This window comes from Truncatella angustata (genome assembly GCF_020726525.1).
Source record: "Truncatella angustata strain MPI-SDFR-AT-0073 chromosome Unknown BKA67scaffold_2, whole genome shotgun sequence".
In the NCBI taxonomy this organism is placed as follows: Eukaryota; Fungi; Ascomycota; class Sordariomycetes; order Amphisphaeriales; family Sporocadaceae; genus Truncatella; species Truncatella angustata.
In genome coordinates this window covers 7,300,933-7,320,249 of record NW_025763382.1, presented here as the reverse complement: position 1 = coordinate 7,320,249, position 19,317 = coordinate 7,300,933, and the positions used below count along the sequence as shown (strand labels likewise).

At 52.7% G+C, this 19,317-nt stretch overlaps 7 protein-coding genes across 7 annotated transcripts; 5 read left to right on the top strand and 2 right to left on the bottom strand.

Moving 5' to 3' along the window:
- Positions 1–254: 254 nt before the first annotated feature.
- On the top strand, positions 255–2,068 carry BKA67DRAFT_215356 (uncharacterized protein). The gene is made up of 2 exons (XM_046095528.1): positions 255–614; positions 871–2,068. Exons 1-2 carry the CDS (start codon positions 530–532, stop codon positions 2,007–2,009), a joined length of 1,224 nt encoding a protein of 407 aa, XP_045962748.1. The 5' UTR covers positions 255–529; the 3' UTR covers positions 2,010–2,068.
- A 1,745-nt stretch (positions 2,069–3,813) lies between these two features.
- Positions 3,814–4,385, top strand: BKA67DRAFT_487701 (thymidylate kinase-domain-containing protein; the record flags this gene model as incomplete). The annotated part of the gene is made up of 2 exons (XM_046096937.1): positions 3,814–4,040; positions 4,115–4,385. Coding segments are annotated over 2 exons (498 nt in total), but the record flags the coding sequence as incomplete, so codon positions are not given.
- An 860-nt stretch (positions 4,386–5,245) lies between these two features.
- Positions 5,246–6,851, top strand: BKA67DRAFT_674540 (n-ethylammeline chlorohydrolase; the record flags this gene model as incomplete). Its single annotated transcript, XM_046108759.1, has 2 exons — positions 5,246–5,428; positions 5,538–6,851. 2 exons carry the CDS (start codon positions 5,246–5,248, stop codon positions 6,663–6,665), a joined length of 1,311 nt encoding a protein of 436 aa, XP_045962746.1. The 3' UTR covers positions 6,666–6,851.
- Positions 6,852–7,778: 927 nt separating this feature from the next.
- On the bottom strand, positions 7,779–8,507 carry BKA67DRAFT_656701 (uncharacterized protein; the record flags this gene model as incomplete). Its single annotated transcript, XM_046106984.1, has 1 exon — positions 7,779–8,507. One exon carries the CDS (start codon positions 8,505–8,507, stop codon positions 7,779–7,781), a length of 729 nt encoding a protein of 242 aa, XP_045962745.1.
- Positions 8,508–10,060: 1,553 nt separating this feature from the next.
- BKA67DRAFT_656700 (uncharacterized protein) lies at positions 10,061–10,684 on the top strand (the record flags this gene model as incomplete). The annotated part of the gene is made up of 1 exon (XM_046106983.1): positions 10,061–10,684. The coding sequence occupies one exon, from the start codon at positions 10,061–10,063 to the stop codon at positions 10,682–10,684; it is 624 nt and encodes a 207-aa protein (XP_045962744.1).
- Positions 10,685–11,460: 776 nt separating this feature from the next.
- On the bottom strand, positions 11,461–12,464 carry BKA67DRAFT_511767 (Intradiol ring-cleavage dioxygenase; the record flags this gene model as incomplete). Its single annotated transcript, XM_046097422.1, has 2 exons — positions 11,461–12,260; positions 12,323–12,464. The coding sequence occupies 2 exons, from the start codon at positions 12,462–12,464 to the stop codon at positions 11,461–11,463; spliced, it is 942 nt and encodes a 313-aa protein (XP_045962743.1).
- A 2,042-nt stretch (positions 12,465–14,506) lies between these two features.
- Positions 14,507–16,030, top strand: BKA67DRAFT_656698 (uncharacterized protein; the record flags this gene model as incomplete). Its single annotated transcript, XM_046106982.1, has 1 exon — positions 14,507–16,030. One exon carries the CDS (start codon positions 14,507–14,509, stop codon positions 16,028–16,030), a length of 1,524 nt encoding a protein of 507 aa, XP_045962742.1.
- Between the last annotated feature and the right edge of the window lie 3,287 nt (positions 16,031–19,317).

Below are 19,317 nucleotides of genomic sequence, written 5' to 3'. Positions count from 1 at the left end.
CTCTGCCTTACCCTTGGACTAGTATTACCAGGTCTGTCAGTCGACGAATAAGTCCCGTCTCGTCTCGTCTATCGCGGCCACCTTTCCCCACAGACGCCAATTCCGACGCAATCACACACCTGCAGCTCTCAGCTTGCCAGAAGCAGCCAAAGGTCGCAATAAGACGTTGTCATTCCCTCTTGACACCCCATCTTCGCCACTTTCTCTCGCTCCCTCCTCTCCACTTTCTGGGCCTATCTTGAGTACCCCATATTCAGACTTCAGACATCCCTTGGATCTGTGAACGTCAACATCTGTGTCGGAGTATTATCGTCCGTGACGGCAGACAAACATTCATATTTCGTGTGTCGTTGGTCTTGACTCGACCACTTTACAGTAGCGGTGGAGCTTGGTCGGCATACAATTGTGCGGACGATCAACATTAAGCTGTCGAGCTTCTACAGTAGCGTCAGCTTAATTGGGTACGGTACTGGGACTGGTATTTGGGACCTTGTTTACCACCACCACGTCAACAACACAACATTCCACCATGGCAGCTGTTACACGTCAACCATTTGCTCCCATCGAGGGACCTCGCCTACAGAATTTGACGAGCCTCAAGAACAGACAGAATGGTATGTTGCTCTGACAGAAGTTGATGACCTCCCAAGCGCATCTCCTTCCCATGCGATACGGGAACAGCCCATATCGTACTACTACACCCCCCCTCCGTCAATCTTGTCTCTAGTCTAGTTCAGACGTGAAATCCAGTGAACGCGTCCCACTCCTGTGCATCTCTGCGGTACGCGATTAGTTGCGCGAAACACTCTCCCTACTCGCCGCAGTCCAAATTAGTCTGGTTGGTTTGCGCCGTCGCTAAACGTTTTGCAGCCGTCGCGATAGCATCACCAGTCAAGCGAAAGGCTTCCGACATTGACACAGACGACTCGGAGAACGTTGATCCGGTGCTCTTCTCTAAGCGATCCAAGGGCTCGAGCTCCGACGGCTTTTACCCTGCCAAGGACTTCATCAAGCCTGCCAGCTTTATCCTCACCAAGTCTGCATCTCTCAGCACCATCACCGTCACCACCTCTCCTAAAGTCGCGACGCCTCGACCGCGAACCCTGCTCAATCCCAAGTCGCCCGCTGCGAGGCTAAACACAGGCATTGTCAAGTCTTCTCCTCTTTCCGCCCCTGCAGGTCGCTCGCCTACTCGTGGCAAGCGCGCTGGTCTTCTCTCCTCTCGCCGGCGTACGGCTGGGCCCTACACACGCGTCGACCCCCCTAGATTCAGCCTCGGCTCCTTGTCCAGCTCCTCGGCCGCGCCGTTCTCCTTGGATGCCGCCCTGAAGGGTACCATTCCCAGCTACACAGGTCGCAATGCATCCCCCAAAGAATCCTCTAGTCGGTCCTCTGGCCTCGACGATCTTCATGGTTCGAGCAACAAGTCAGACTGGTTCTTTGACATCCATGAAGACACTCCCGAACAGGAGATGACCAACTTGCTCCAGCACAGCACCTGCGTCTTGGACATCAGCTCAGACGAGGAGAGCGAAACCCGCCTTCTGAGGGAGCGCGCCGAGGGCAAGGAAAACGTGCCTCCTGTCGATGACGTCTCCCAAACGTCGCGGCCGAGGACAGCCCGGGCGGTGGACGCCGACGAAATGATCTTCGAGAAGGAGCGCAATCCTCTGGGTGAGATGAATGTCAGGGACTTCTACGCCGAGGGTTGCGACGAGTCAAGCATCATCATCGTCCCCGGTGACGACGACGAGGAAGCCAAGACCGAGTACGAGTTCGCGCCGGACGCTCCCGCTGAGGAGCCTGCGATAGCAATGCCCGTGTCGGGAGAGCCGTCCCTGGTAGTAGCAGAAGATGGTACCAAGACTCTCGACGAGTTGATGCTGAAGACAGAAGAGTCGGCTCCGACGGCCGCCGTCCTGCAACCAATTGAGGGCACTGGCGAGAGCTTCGAGGTCTGGGAAAGCGGCAGTGCCCAAGATGAGACGGAGGCAGTTGTCGCTTGCTGACATGTGGAAATGAGAATCATGATGGATATGATGACGACGGAATGTGGCTGACCTAATACTATCACTAATGCGGGTCACGAGTTCGAGCGAGCGAAAAGGCGTCAATTGTTTTTAATTACTATTTGTTTATCCATTTTTCCTTCAGAGGCATGGCGATTGGTTTGGCAAGGGTTTGGCGTTGCTGATATTGGTTTTTCGAGTATTTTATATACCCGTATGGGTTGTCTGGATGTTTGAGCCTGTTGAATACAAATGAAGTCGTTTTTGTGTCTAGCAGATTCGCCCCTTCATGCCCTGCCCTTTTGATGGGTGCGATGTGTGATCCTGGAGCACAGCTCATAGAAGCACAGCTCATAGAATGGCTGCTCGTGGCATAACAGACCCTTGCAGAGGTACGCTCAATACAGCTCACCGTGTTCTCGGGACCAGGCACGATAGTGCTTACAAATAACATCGAGCTCGAATGCTGCAAGATAAACCAGGCGATCAAGACAAGCGAGCATGTTCTTGCTAGGATGTGTTTATTGGATGCTTGCCTAGCTTTTTTTCATCATATAAAAGCCCAAAGCCCTAAGCCTCTCCCCCATCAGCCCGTGCTAATCAGTTTACGACGCCGGAGACTATGAATCTAAACAACAATCCAGTCATGTACCTGCTACGGTAAGATATAATGCTCGCCTATGCCTCACACTGGGAACAGGGATGATGTTATAAAGATCGTTTTAATTATGTGCTACACAGTGGGTGCCGTGGAGAGCCGGAGGCTCAGACTACTCTGGGTCAAAGTCACGGCCGGTTTGAATTTTGATTGCCACGCTACCCGAATATGTGGTGAGCTTTGTGCTTACAGTAGTTCACGACAATGACCAACATTGCTCTCGGCCTACTTCGATCTACAGCCGTATTGAGCCATGACATTTCTGCTGTACTAGAGCAATCTGACTATATATATCAGGCGTGAACTGGCCATTCAAACAACGCTACACGTCTTCGAGAGATAATACTGTTTAGGATTATACAGCGGATGCTTTGTTATGTACGGGTTGATCCTCTAATGCGGGGTTCCACCTACCCACCTCTAATAAACGCGTCGCGGGGAGCTCAGCTAGACTAACCTCAAGGCCAGGCGCGACAGCTGATAGTGGGACCACAGCACTTCACGTCATATTGTGTTGCAACCCCCCGAGCATTAGGCGCACACATTCATACATTATATCGGTCGATGACTGGATTGGAGGAAAGTGGATATCGCCGGCATTGAACTAATTGATCGCAATCCAGCAGCTACTGTCTCTCAACTCACAAAGTCAACTTTGATCCCTAGGAACAATCTCATTTGAAAATACCACACAACGGACCAGGACACATCGGAGCATCTCGGACCTGCAGCGTCGTCATGTCGTCGATCAACGACTTGGCTACCGCGGCCACGATAGCATCGTCTGCCGTGGCCCTGCAGTCTTCACCACAGCAGCAAGCAGCCCAACCCGCGGCTGCTTCAGAGCGACCCTCACCGCCTCCCCTCAGCCCACCCACGCAGGTCGCCTCGTCTGCAAGTCCCGCCGCAGCGCCCACACCGGTGTCAGCGCCGCCGCAGACATCACCGCCTGCTACTGCTGCTTCCTCCTCGGTCCTGGCGGCACCACAGACATCGCCCCCTGAACCGCAACAAGCTCAGATCCCGCCTGCTGTATCACCGCCTGCGCAGCCTGCCGGCGAACCGGAACCGGCAAGGCCTGATGCTGCATCTGAAAGTCAAGCGGCTCCTGCGGCGCCGGTGCCGGAGCAGAAAAGGAAGCCGGTGAGAGGTGCTTTCATTGTGTTTGAGGGCATGGACCGCGCCGGCAAGACGACACAGGCCAAGCTACTGCAGCAGCGGTGCATCGAGGAGGGCAAGGACGTACGGTTCATGAGATTCCCGGATAGGACGACGCCTATCGGCCAGATGATCGACGCGTACCTCAAGGGCCAGACGGAAATCGAGGATCACGTTATCCACTTGCTGTTCAGCGCGAACCGGTGGGAGGCTCTGTAAGTTTTGCCTCGGCCGAATTTGTGCCTGCGCATAATTCCCGAGGCCTCGTTGCTGACGTGACTCTATCTAGCAAATCTATCCACGCCGCCTTGGCTAGCGGACAGACGATCATTTGTGACCGCTACTATCACAGTGGCATTGTATACAGCGCCGCAAAGCAAAACCCGTCGCTTCATCTCTCCTGGGCAAAGGCCCCCGAGGTGGGACTTCCGCGTCCGGACCTGGTCTTGTTCCTCGACCTCGAGGAGAAGGTCGCCCGCGAGCGCGGAGGATGGGGTGGCGAGGTCTACGAGAGGGGTGAGATGCAGCGCAGAGTCCGCGAGCTATTCTGGGGCTTGAGCATGGGTGATGTGTCCGGTGCAGCAGGGCAGGGCAAGGGCAAGAGGGTCGAGAACGGGAGTGCTGCCGAAGGTGACGGCGAGGGCGGAGGATTAAGGCCCCATGGTGAGAAAGGCGCATTCAGGCAGGAGGAGGAAGACCTGCAGATTGTGGATGCGGATCTGGGCGTCGAGGAGCTGAGCGAGAGGGTCTGGGAACATGTGCTGCCAAGGTTGGAGCAAGTGGAAAGGGGTGAGGTGGGCGAAAAGGTTCGTGTTGTGCGATGAAGAGCTGCGTATGACTTTGAGGATACCCAAGCATCCAGGCTGTCACTGCTTATTCTCAGCATACGATAGGCACTCTGATACTGCCGGTAATGGGCCCCAGTAAACATTTAACACGCAATACGTATAAAGAGCAAAAGTCCGTTTCTAGGAATTATGAGATCGAGGCAATGCGCCGCTCAATACACGGTATGGTCCTCGTGGAGGTGAAATTTGCAGTGAAATCTGGTCCTTGCCTTGTGAGCCAAGCTCCAGCGGAGACAAGAGTCGGGTGGCTTAACAACAAATCGGCGGGTATGCGCGTTCGTTCCCCGCGAACTCTCACCGGCGAATCGTTCATGGCTGTCAATTTACTTCGACCCTGCACCGACCGCTGCGTCATGGCAGTCATTTGCCGGCGGCAAGACCGGGTGCCCACTCGCGGGAACAGCCGCATCGGGTACGCACATGAGCGGGCGCTTCCGAAGATAGGCGGCCGAGCCGACGATAACAACAAAAATGGAGCGCTACTTGGTATTGAAGTACCCGAGCATAGTATCGAAGCCGAATTGAACGCCGCGATCAGAAATTTGCATATCCTACATAACGACACAACCGCGATGGGCCGCATCGTTATCACGAACGCGACAGTCCTGACGCTGGACGATCAGGACTCGTTCTACTATCCCGGATATGTGGAGATCATAGATGATCGGATCTGCAAGCTGGGACAATGGGCCGAAGACGATGCGTTGGATGAGTACGATGGCGAAACAGAGTTCATCGACGGGAAAGATAAACTCGTGATGCCGGGATTGGTCGACTTGCACTTTCACACCAGCATCGCCAAGGTAGGTTTCCGCCCTCACATGACGCACAAGCTGCGGTCGGGCAGCTTGCTAAACTCACCAGGGGTTCAACGACGACCTGCCACTGTGGGAATACCTGGACGAGGTCTGGTATCCGGCCGTGCGGGCAATGACGCCAGAGACGACCAAGCTCGCGGCGTTGTACTCCTACACCCAGGCCGTCAAGTCCGGCACGACGACCGTGAACGACATGTATCGCCATGTGCCGTCCCTGGCCGCGGCCGCCGAGCAGATCGGACTCCGCGCAGTCCTGTCCAACGACGTCGCCCTGCCGGAGCACCGCCTCGACACCATCGAGGACAACATCAGCGCGTTCCACCAGGTCGACGGCGCCGCCGGCGGCAGGGTCAAGGTCTGGATGGGCATCGAGTGGCTGCCGCTGGCCGACATGGGCCTGCTGCGGCAGGTCGCGGCGGCGAAGAGGGAGCTGAAGACCGGGCTGCACATGCACCTGTGCGAGTCGCGGAGCGAGATCGCCGACTGCGCGCGGCGGTACGGTGGCAGGAGCCCCGTGCAGGCCGCCCACGAGGCCGGGCTGCTGGGCCCGGACACCGTGGCGGCGCACTGCGTGCACCTGACGGACGCGGACGTGGCGCTGCTGGCGCGCACGGGGACGCACGTCAGCGTGAACTCGGGCAGCAACGCCAAGCTCGGCAGCGGTGTGGCGAGGCTGGAGCCCCTGGCCGCCGCGGGCGTCAACTGCGGGCTGGGCGTCGACGCGTGCGAGTGCCACAACAGCTTCGACCTGTTCGAGGAGATGAAGATCACGAGCTACGTGCAGCGCGCGCTGCACGAAGACCCGGCCCTCGGAAAGCCCGGCCAGGTCCTGCGTATGGCGACGCGGAATGGCGCCCGGGCGCTAGGCGTCGATGCGGGCACTCTGGAAGCGGGGAGGAAGGCGGATGTCGTGCTTCTGGATCTCAGGAAGGATATGATGTTTACGCCCCTGCTGAAGGCACCGCTCGATGCGAGGCGGAGGCAGCTGGAGAGCCACTTGGTGTTTGGCTGCAACGGGACGGCTGTGGAGACTGTCATTGTCGACGGGAACGTTATCGTCAGAAACAGGAAGGTCTTGGGCGTTGATGAGAATCAGATAAGGGAGCGGATGGATGCGGTATTCGAGGACGTCGTGGCAGATATTGAGAGGAAGAAGATGATACGGTCTAAATGATCGCAGAGGTTCCACCGCTCCTGCGGTCCTTGTACTCTGCACTCGTAACGAGCACTCAAATGACGTATAGTTCGGCACGCAGCTCTATTACATATCTAGGCTGTCGCACTGCTAGTGTATGGTCGGACTCAGCTGATAGAATACGCCACGAGTAGCCGATCTGTTTACTCCCACAACCGCCATGAGTCTGGCTAAGTGTATGCACTTCGCGGAAATAATATCTTAGGACTGAGCAATTTTCGGTTCACATGACTGGTTTGTTAAGCACTCAAGTATCGACACCATGCGTCCTGTGGCAACAGGACGACTGCTCCAAGAGGGAACCACAACAGGACAGACTGAATGGAAGGAATCAACAACCACAGATCTCTCTTAATCGATAGTTGGACGGCCAAAAAAGACATATGCATAATTATACGACATATTAAATAGACACGAGTGCCCGAACTGTCTTACACGGAGTTGACGGCAAAGAAAACCGCTAAACTCCTGCCTTTGCGAGGGCTTGCGGTTTTCTGCCCTGATGCCGCTGTGGCACCCTGGAGCAAGTACTGGAGGGATGATACAGTGATTCTTCATCGCCAGTCCCACATCATGGATTTAATTGTCCCAAGATGAGGTATATACGGCACTTGCACGAGTATGATGATATAAGTATTTGCGAATATTTTCCTCACTACCAAGCACCAAGCGAGAGTTATTAGGGGCCTGTGGAATATCGAGTCATGTTAACATACATATATATATATATACACATGGGCCAGAGTACTGAATTGCTTTCCAACTAGACGGGGATCTCACCTTCGTTGCACTTCAGCGAGACAATCAGGGCCAATAATTTGCTGGAAGAATTTGATCAATATTTTTTATGACAATTTGTTTTGTCCTCTCCATATCCTCTAAATTCCACTGTCACACTATCAATAGGCGGTTCGAGCACAACACCCGCCCACCAGGCACCAGACATGCCGACTACTCAAAAAGCTGTGAAATCCTCGGAGCGCGATCCTTCTGTGCAAAACCACCGTCACAATTTCGGTCAACCCGACTTTCGGTACCAAAAGCTGGATGATGGCGATATCGCTCCGCAGCCCACCCCAGGCCTGTCAGTGCTCATGGCAAGCCCATCGACTCGGCGGTTTGCCATTCCAGGAATATCATGTTGAGCCATCTTCTTCCGTCGTAATAAAGGCAATACCAATTACCATCAGGGTGAATGAGCAGCAAAGCGCCCTTCTTCACGTTCTGACTCCTGGCGAACTCCTCGAATCCAGGAGAGAGTGAGTGCGCCGCATCAGCCATACGATTATGATGGGTGGAAACGTAGAACTCGGGCTCCTCCTCATGCACGAAAGCAGCTTGACAGAGCAGCAAGTCCGTGCCTGGCGATTCCGGGTCTGGTGCGGTCATGGTACGGACCTCCAGGTCCTCTTCCAGCCCGGAGTCCTCGGTGGGTTGTATGGGATCATGGTGCTGCACATCGGTTCCGGTGTGGGCCTTGAGCAGGGCAGGCCCGAGTGCCCAGAAACGCTTGAGCTGCTCCTCATGGGTTTCGGCCCGCGTGATCTCCTGGACAGCCTCGATGCCCACATTCTGCCGCGTGGTCCAGTCCAGCGTCTCATCCGTGACCAGGAGGGCGATGGACAAATAGATGGTGCCATAGAATCCAGACCTGAGCACTGTATACTGACTTGCAGGCCCCCGTGGTTGTCGAGAAAAGGACGACTGCACCCGCTGCTTGAGAAGCCGCTGAGATATGCGGTACCGCGTTGTTGCTGTTGGGCTGAAATGAGGCTTAGCGGCTGAGAGGCTCCGCCAGCCCTCGCGAAAGACGCGAAACATGCGTTCTTGCAGGATAGATCTCATTAATTGAATTGGGATATCATGTCGCTGCGAGAAAAGGTATCATGGTCTGCTGAGAGTGTCCTGACTGGATTGACATGACGAAGGCTCATGCTGCAGCCTGCCGTCATTAACGAAGTGCACCTTTTCAGGCTTGGGACATAGAATCGCGACTGCGGAACAATTTGCAGTCAGAACTAGCGTGTGGTACGTGCACGGCCCCCATCTCCATCCTTGTCTATCCAAAGCCAATCACGTAACCGTTCAATACTCTTCACAGGCAACAGTCTCGGGTGCTTCGTCGGTCCACCTATGCATCGCGTACTTTTGTACATATCTTTGAACTCCTAGAACGGTTGATACGGGCCAAGATGCATGAAACATCGGAAACTCCCGAATCGAGGTAGCTTACAAGCCTACGATGTCAACGGTAGGGCAGCTATCCAAGTGGCCATTTCAAGCTCTGCGGGTGTTGTATAAGGCTTTTCTGTTCTTTCGTTTTTAACACGAGTTCTTTGCTCTGCAAACTGGGCATCAAATCCGGATTGAGTTTTCATGAATACAAAGGCCAATAGCAATGATCTAGGTCAAGATGAAAGAGAACGAAGAGAAAAGAGCAAAGAAAGACGAGAGTCTGGTGTCATCGAAGGGGATAACAAGATAAAAAGAACGCTGAGTATGTGCGTGAGCTGTGAATTCCGGGAAGTTGATCTAGATGCGGAGTCGCATGGGCATTATGTCACTAGACTAGACTAGGTCTTATTCTTGGCGGAAGACCACGAGGCCGCTCTGAGCGAGATCAAGTAGAGTGGATGTAGATATGAGAGTATATGAATAAGAAACCAGTCCCTTCCACTCCCATTTAACGTTTCCTAGGTCCGCCCAGGCCTTGACGCTGATACTAGGCCAATCACGATAGAATATGTATCTTCACGGGTCTCTATGTCAAATCAGTTTTCGACCTCGACCTCTTGGACTTTACTTGAACCATGATTGAGCACCTCACATCTCCTGCACTGGCCAAAGATGAGTGTGGTACAGCTGTAACGGGGCAATAGAACTATTCACATTAGGTATCACCTGCCACTAATTGACGATTCCAGTTTCCTAAAAACCCTGGTACTGTTATTCAGCGTGGGACGGGAAAGAGAATTAAAACATCGAAAAAAGTGCATTAGAGCATGGCAATTACAATCTTTTCTTTCTGCTACGAGATGTCTCCGCACATATCCCGTACCATGAATCACACAAACCAATCGCTCTTGTAATCATTCAGTAATTCTGACAGGCGCCTTCAATCACCCTATGTAACCACCCTTTGCGGTTTGACATCATTACCATATCACAATATAATACACTTTCGGACTGAAGGCTCAATGATATATAAAGCCAGATACACGGCCACCAGACGTACTTGCCAATTCAACATACCCGCCACACCTACTTCTTCGCGAGTCTTCAATCAGATTATCTACTCAAATATCTGGTATAAATTCTCAAACATTCATCTCAGTTGTCATACGGACAGGCTCCAGCTCCATCACCTCGTCAACATGGCCATCCCAGCCGATCCCAAGACTCCTAATGATGCGGAGGCGAGCCGCCACGCCACTTCAGTTAATCCCAACCGTATCGGATTCGACTCACAGAAATTCGACTTCGCTCAAGCCAGAGAGAGATGTGCCGGCGCCATGCTGAGATTTAATTTCCAGCCCGCCGACATAGACCCGGTTGACCAGATTACTCTTTGGCTTGACGTGGTAGACCCTGCTCGAACCCGGCACCCAATCGCTACCGGCGGTTCCGTTGAGCCAATCCCGCGTCCGCCCCGAGATATTCGCACGTATGACCAGGCATTGCTGAGTGCTGCTACTGGTTGCGACGTGCCGAGGGGCTGGAACCCCGTAATCCCCAATATTCAACCCCCTCTCGTCTTGGAGTATGGCCTCCGTGTCCGCATACACCCGAGTGCGTTCCTTAACTACGGATGTAAGATTCTCGACACCCCTGTCAGCTGCATCACGATCGGTGCGAATTGCATGCTAGGACCGGGCGTGAGTCTTAATGGCGCCAGACATGCTCTTCCTGCTACGACCGATGGACATCGCGGCACCTATGGTGGCCCGATCACAATCGAGGATGATGTTTGGATTAGTGGTCATTGCATTATCTTGTAAGTCACTCCTTTCTTGCTCATATCGGCTGCCCTAATCTGTATGCCATTTTACAAATTCCGTTTCTAACCCTCATACACTTCATCCTCATTCGTGGACAACCTTCCACCCACTGTGTTGCATAAGTTGCTTCGGCATAATCTACTCTCTCTCCATTCCTGTCTTTGGCGAGATGACCAACATATGGATAGGGCAGGTGTTACCATCGGCAGAGGGGCTATTATCCGGGCAAAAAGCGTCGTGAAAAAGGATGTTCCAGCTTACAGTTTTGCGGCTGGTAGCCCAGCCAAGCTTGTCCGCCGCATTGACGCTGAGAAAGGAGCACGCAGCGACCACGAGTTCATGGCTCGTTCGTTGCTAAAGTCTATGCTGCTGGGAGGCGATGAGAATGCGATCGACCGAGAGCTCAACGCGGAACTTGCGGCGTCGATCGCTGCCGAGCATACGTGGACTAGAAAGTGGCCATGTCGAAATATAACTAGTCAATTGAAATCAACCTTGAACCACACTAGTGTAGTGGGAAACATATTTATGCATGCATCATGAAGTCTGCAAGGCGTGGTAGCGTATTTGTGGTGCACGCTTCCTGTGGGTGATGTGTTTGGCAGTCAGGTCTCTGTATTTAGTTCTAAAAACGGCGGTTCACTGGTATGAGGGAGAAGTTGACAAAATTCTATGATTGTATAACTATCTGGGCCCGAGATAAAGAAATGAAATATATATACAGAGACGGTAACTCGATCCTCGCGTGAGGCTTAAGACTCTTTAAAGCATGGACTTTAGAAGCCGGAGGCCACCTCGACACCACCGGATTCGTAGAGGACGGCAGCGGGGCTCACGGTGTTGGACAAGGTGGTGTTGACGGCGAGGACGATCCAAGCCAGGAAACCGTCCTCGATGCTGTCGCCGAGCTGGACGTACTTGAAGACGGGATCACTGCCGTTCTCGGACTCGGTCTCAAAGACCCTGTCCTCGGAGTTGAGGGTATTGGTCTGGGTGTTGGTGTTGTAGGGAGCGAGCAGCTCGACCTGGTCACGGGTGCTCTGGTCCCAGAAGGTCTGGCCGATGTGGGACAGAGAAGTGTCGAACACGGTGCCGTTCTCTCGGACGGTGGCGTTGCGGTGGAGGAGGGTGTGGATGTGGGTGGCGCGGCCGGTGTAGTGACCAGGGAAGATGGTGTCGAAGTTGGCAACACCCTCGTCGTCAGTGGGCTGCAGTCCGCGGAGCCAGGTCTCGTCGAGGACGGTCACGTCGGCGGTGTTGCCGTTGCCGGTGTTGGTAGTACCGGAGTAGACACCAGTGGCGTTGCAGTTGAAGATCTCAAAGTAAGCTCCGACAAGGGGCTCACAAGTGTCGGCATCGAGGATCTGGAACTCGTAGTGGACAGGGACACCCTGAACATCCTCGGCCAGGTCGGTGCGGACGTATTCGCCGGCGACGTAGTAAGGACCGCTCTCGCCCTCAGGGGTAAGAGTACAAGACCCGTTGGAAGCGAAGATAACGCTCTCCTCGGTATCCAAGGTGTAGGCGAGAGCGGTGTTGTTGTGGTCAGTGGCCAGAACAGCGGCAGCGTCGCGGGCTGGAAGATATGTTAGTACGCCGTGGACAGTAATCGTGGATCGTGGTCGCGATGAGGCTCACCCTTGATGTTGCGCTTCTTCATCAGCTCAGCATGAGTGGCAGCCCGTCTCTCGACGGCACGCTGCTCAAATCCGCGAGCCTTGAGCTTGGCAGCACAGTGGCCAAGATCACGGCTAGTGTGCTGAAGCAGAGCCGATCGCATGGCGATCTCACGCTCGATGTCTCCATGAGCAGAGACAACGGTGGCGGCCAGTGCAGCCGTGGCGATGGTGTTGAAGATCATTTTGGGACGTCGTGTGAGGCTTTGGAATATGTAGTAGCGAATGAATGTGAAGTCCGATTGTAGTGAAGGAGTTTGTTGGCTGGTTTGGAAAATCCTCATCGTCACGCAAGCTGCCCTACCATATATAGTCACGATCGAGAGTAAACTCCATCCTGTGTATTAGCAACGGTGCCCCGTCTCGATACTACCACTATCCCTATACACATCATGAGCATACGCGTTCAGCAAGGCGTCTCCATCATGCCCCGTGAGGACCCATGAGGACCCATAAACCGCATCAGTGGCAGTGAGGCTTCCGTTCGACGAAAGTTCCTCACCAGGTTTCAGGGCCCAGCGCTATTATGGAGCCTATGAATATACAACCAAAACCCATCTCCAATAGAGAGAGGCTGATTACGAATTCGTGTAGATCACCCCAGAAAGGTGACAAGTAAACATGGCGGGAGGCGTCGTCACTGCCGGTGTTCGTCCCCGCAAAATGCTTGGCTCCGGTTCCGCGGGTCCGCCGCATGGAACACCGGAGACGGGAGACAGGGTGTACGACACCATACATTACTTAAGCGTTTAGAGTCTCATCTGTTTGCGCATTTTGCAGTGACTGCGGCTGGAGAATCAACTGGAAGCGCCGTGTTCACGCTGCTGTAGTCCAACGCCACCTGATCTATATGTAAGCAGTGTTTCTTAGCGGATTAGCTTACCGTGCGTCTCCACATAAATCCATCATGGTCCGGCCAGATCGTCGCACGGGACTAATTATTATTGAAGAAAGTAAGCATAACCGTTCTGCGGTTAACGGGAGACCAGTCAGCATCGATCTCTGAAATGATATCCACGTAGTCTGCTTGCATCCTACAGTAGGTATCTAGTTGTAATAAAATGAGTGGCTGGTCTTCCCGGCAAATTTTTTTTAAAAAGGAACATTGTTCCCGACGCATCTTGGCGTGCCTCCTGTGCGTTCCAACAGAGATTCTCTGATGAGCTATGAGATGACATCACTGCAGAACAGTGGACCGCGCCCGCGGGCAGCGGGAAGGACGTGGGGCCGAATCTAGTTTCAGTGAAGTCTCTGGACCCCTTTGCATTCTCTTCGCAACCAATTACTCCCAGACATTTCAATCCTGCTTGGATAGTTGGTCCTTTCATTGGTTCCCTGGTTCATTGATATGTATTCTTAGTGGGTCTCACCGGCGGCTCTGGCCTAAGTACAGAGTACTTTTGCACATCGATTGATCCTGCTGAACTGTCCAGGTACCGCTCAGGCAGGCTTGGTTGTTTAAATTCATACTATACAACGCGCGGCATGTCTTGGCAACCCCGTGTGTCAGTGCTTGTTCGATTTTTCCAAGGTTTCAATTGCCCGGCGGATCGCTAGTCGGCGAGAAGTACATTGACGACGTGCCCAAGAAAGACTTGTCCGGTCATTCCGACCAACCTGCACATCAAGTTCACGCCCATAACCTCTGATTTCTAATCCAGACGCAATATCACGTTATAGATGAATCGAGGCTTTGGATACGAGTGCGGACTGATGTGTTGGGCGGCGAACTCTCCTATTAATGCAGAGCGAGGATGAGATCTAAATTTTAAAGATGACCCGATCAAGGCTTTCACAACTAGAAAAAGGACTTGTTTTCTTCAGACTCGCTTAGGGTAGGAAAAATGGCGGTTCAGGACAATGTTTGGTGACAAAGAGCATGTCAGTCTACCTTTCGATTGTTCAGACCAAGTACGTTGTCTGGGTGAGAGAGGCCTCGCTGTTTATTAACTAACAAAACTAATGTTTACATCAAAGAAGCGGCGGACATGTGGCCGTCGGCAATTGTAATGGATTCCGCGAATGTTTTAAGACGCTCTGGCCCCTGTGACATTGCAAATTATGCCGCAAACCATCGAGAACGGAATTCAAAGGATTTGGCAAGAACAAACACAAAGAAATGTCACAGCCACTCACGCTTACTAAGATGGAACACAGCAATGGCGAAATATGGCGGACTCATAAACAGATCGAAGAGCTCGCCCTTAACCGCGAGGAGCACCCCTCGTGGTTATGCCTTTCGGGTACCGGTGAGAAGACCGGCTGCGAGGCAATCCTGCTCGTGGATTGTTCGGCGCTCGAGATGGACAACACCGACATCCTTCAAGACTCCCATGGTCCCTACTTTCTCTTCTGTCATGGCAAGTCGGGCTGTGGCCACGTGCGAGTTGATATGGGAAACACTCTCAAATATTGCGCCGACTTCAATAAGTTCAACATTGATTTTGAACATCTAGGAGGCGCAGTCAAGCTGGCCAAGAGTATTGCAAGTGTGATTGACGAGCTATATCCTGGATGCTTTGGCCCCCACAGCAAGGCATTGCACTTCAAGTTCCTCTGGCAGAGGGTTCTCGACCACGTGTTGAACACGGAGCATCGGCCGACCCCGATAGGCGTCATAGGGTTTACCGGATCGGAAGACTGCGAGAAGGCTGGAGATGGGCTGTTTCTGTACCTGTGGAAGCGCGCATGGTCAACCAGGAACATACACGACCAGTTAGAGCCCCTGTCGCAGACCGTAGACGTCCCGTGGTACCAGCGCAGGTCCGACAACAGGAAACCAAGACTACTCACTATTACCGATAAGCGCCTATGTAAGATCAGAAGCCTTTGTGTCGCAGGGGACGGTAAGGAAGAACATTACAAAGCAACTTGGAACAAAATACGCCGGTCAGAGCGAGCGGAAGACAACATGGCGAGACAGGAAAGGTTGGATCATCTAGGTGCAGCACTGCGTAGGGCAGATCCGACACTGGTGAGTTTTTCCAGCCCAGGCCACAGCAGGTCGCCTGGAAGTACTGACGCCGAATCATCCGGGATATCGACGCCTACATCGGGATGCGCCGATGAATGTTCACTCTGGGGAGGACATGGGAATATGCCGAACGAAGCCGAACAAGAAGAAAGGTGGCAGTGTTACGACTCCACAACTTGGGAAACGGAAGCGGGTAGCGATGAGGTAAGCACAGGGCTATCAGAGCAAAGAACGCCAGAAAGGCTGGAAGGTTTCGGTCATATTGACGGGTTTTCCGAGCACAGAGAAAAACCGACGCGGAAACCAAAAAGTGAGACCACCATACACAAGGAGATTGAAGAAATTCTTTTGTCTGACCAGTCCGAAAGCGCGGAGGGGAGTTCCCAGAATAAAATTGGCTCTGATCAGCCTGCTAGCCGGAGGAGATCTACGACCATCGACGGTACTTCCGGTCCTTCTGACCAGACGAGATCCACGGTCAGCAATGATCCACCACGTCCGTCTGGCCAGGGAAAATACGTGAATGTGGACGGCGGTCCCGCGGCTTTCGGCGACGTGATCGGCTTTTATGGCGACGGTTCTCCTATCCTTTTTACCCGTTACACCGCGGCCCACGACGCGGCTCGCGCGAGGATGGCTCCAATTACGACTCCAAGGAGATTTACTAAACAATACCCCTTTAGTTGGGATAGGTAAGCTGTTCATGGCAGGATTTCGGCCGCATGCATATCGTCGGCAGGTATTTTAGCGTTGAAGCATGAAATAGAAGTGAAATTGAGTTTGAATTGTGACAACACACTCAAATTTTAGGCTATTGTAAATGTGATTGTGGCCAGGTAGAACCACTTGCGCAAAGTATGTATGAGAATGTTGGACGAGAAACTCCCCATGGTGGACCAGGAGCCAAAATAAAAAAACCGCAGAATGTAAGCTGCTGCCTGAAATCTGGAAGCCAGAGTGTATCAGCACCGGCGACATCTTGCATTCAGAAGCTGCAAGGAAAGACGGCGAGAATTCATCCATCGTCGTGCAAAGTATGCTGGTAGACACCAGTGGACGTAACGGTGTGATCGTAGGAGGAGGGCAACGCCGGAACCCAAGTAGATGCGGCTGAGCATTTTGCTTGTGTACAACGTTTTGACCAAGTTTTTGACGGGCACACGACAGTCGAGACGTCGCGATTCAGCCACTACTCTCTTACATACGATTGAATCTTCCTGATTCCGGCTTGATTCAGAAGGACAAGAAATATTGACGAACAAATCGGCCAGTTTAGCTTATAATTATACCGGCCCAAAACCTAGGCGCAATGATATGCGGACTCACTGTTCTAGCTTGGTTTCAACGTGATGCTTAATGAGTGCAGATTAAAATATGCTTATTTTGATCTAGAGCTTTGATGTGCGCCTAAATCACAGAGATTAGTATTCTCCCATATTTTCCCGTTCATTTGAATGTGCAGTCGAGTTCCCAGAACAACTGCACTTATACCTAAGTTTCCTGGCCGGCACATTGATGGAAGCGGTTTCCAACCCACGATTGGTCTCTCACTCTGGCGTCTTCCTAGCAGCTCTTTGACATCCTCTATTGCTTCAATCGGAGGATGCAGCACGTGGCACGAGGGCGCGTGAAGTAGCCGTCGTGACAGCATCATAGGGGTTGGTTGTAGAGGCGCAGACAGACAGCGAAATGACTTGTGATTGAACTCTCGGTCGTGATAAACCAGAAGGCCCCTTGTTGATTGTTTATCTTCCCTTGGACAGAGGTGATAATTCATCCCCCCTCCCCCCAACCATGAAACACGTCGACCACTACCCACGGAAAGTCATTGCCAGCAAGAAGGATTGCACCAATGCTGTCAGTTCGATCCTCTGATACGATGCGTGCGCCCATAGTGCTATATACTCCTGAGCCTCCTGGGCAGTCCTGTATGACCTCCCCATCGGGCAGCCGAACCTCATCTATCACTACCATGCCAAGCGAATCAAAGTCTACGGAGAGAGATGGTATGGTAATGGACATAATCTCGGATGGTAAACCACGATCTGGAATAATGCAGCAGTGACCGAGAAGAGCGCGCGAAGGTAGGCAGTGGAAGCTTCCTTTGTCAGCTGTTGATTTCTTGTTAATGGCTGTGAACAGCAAGGCGCGCCGACCCCTCGTGCGTTAAGTAGTGTTAGGTCCAGTGAGAAGATAGGTAACTGTTGGGGTACTGTCACCAGACTTAGTTGAAGTAACGGCGTAGATTAGCGCTCCTTGATGCATTTATTGATGAGTTGTGATCGGGAGAATAAAATCTGTGAAGCGTCGTCGTCATGCTCTTCGACCATGACAGGGACTGTCGCTGTCATACCGGTTGAGTCAGCCCGCGATGCCCCTTATCACAAAGCCCCGGCCGTGGTTGTCGATGGAGAACTGGAAACTGTCTCCTGTCGAAGGAAAACCAGGAGTAAAGATTGAATGAGGATATTGACGCTGTACCCGACGGCAAATGGACGTGGAGGGCTGTTGATGATCTTTGGCTCTGGCTCTTTGACGAGACCAATGTTGAAAATATGCAGCAAGCAGGGAGCGTCATCGCCATGAGATTGAGCTGGCGGAAAGCCACCGTCTTTCAAAATCCACAATTTGGGAAACAGAAAAGACTAATCTACAAAGTTCCGTCGGCGACATTACCATCGCCATGGTTGTTACGAGCAATGGAGGATAGGCTCAAGACATCACATCCCATTCGCAATCGCGTCTCGGGTTTCAATGAGCTTTGACTCTTCATACTTCGCTGTGGTGTTGCGACCCAAACAAGCAATAAGTTGACGGCGTACTTGGTGTTCTGGGATTGGCAATTTCCGCTGCTACTGATACCTCCTCGTAAGAATTGTTTGCTTTTTCTGACAAAGTTCATCTGTGCCGTCGCAGCTTCTTTCGCCATGCTCGGATGGGCTGTGCAGACAGGTGGCTCCAGACCAGCATTCGGTCAGGCCACAAGACTGGGAGGAGACTCAAAAAGCTGAGCCTACCACGGCAGGAAAAAATGTTGCCATCTCCGGTAAGATGACACTGGCTATCAACATGTCTGATCTGACCAGATGTGCGACGTGACAATTAAGGTACTGGGACTTTTCATTCATCGGCATCATGATCGCATCAGCAGGACAAGACATTTATGACGCGTTTTCCTGAGCTGCCATAATCGCGCTTTGGACAAGCTGCGGTACGGGCTTCCTTCGTGCGTTCGATTTCGGGTCAGCGACAATGGAGACCAACATCAGCAGAGACGCAATTGCAACGAGGAATGACTGGGCTTCTCTCGTGCGGAACTGGCTCAACCTGATGAGAGGTGCCGCGATCACGACCCTCGTGGGTCGTTGGGCTACATGTCCTTGGAAAACACAAGCGAGCGCAGCCAGTGACCACCTTCCTATCTGGATACGTGACTGTGCTCCGTACTGGCGCCGTTAGTTGCTATCATGGTAGCGAACTATTACGTCCTTCGTCGTCGGACGCTTGATGCTGCATTGCATGAGGGCAATGGGCAATATCAATATCATGAATGATTGGATTTGGAGTGGCGAGCACCGGCTACACTCGTGGTCGCTGTTCCCGTAAACCTTCCTGGATCGGTGCACGCGATCAATACCGGCATAACCGTCAGCGTCAACTTCTAACTTAGAACTCCAAATTCTGTTTAAGGGAGCTGGCTGACTTCAACCTTCATAGCGGCGACGGTATATGTTGTATTGAGTTTAGCGTTTTCCCCCGAGGCAAACTTTGGTGCCTAGTTCGAGGACGGCGCTTGTTGGTTCTGGCAGTGGTGTTGAAAAGGCGGACGCGATGGTGATTGGTGACGAGCAAAACCACAGATACAACAATGCTGCCGACACCGTGCAGCCAATTCTCGGCGACGCATACGTCACATCACGATACGCATTCGAGGAGGCAACGCAACTGACGATGTGGAATGAAAATGACGAAGGTCTCGGACC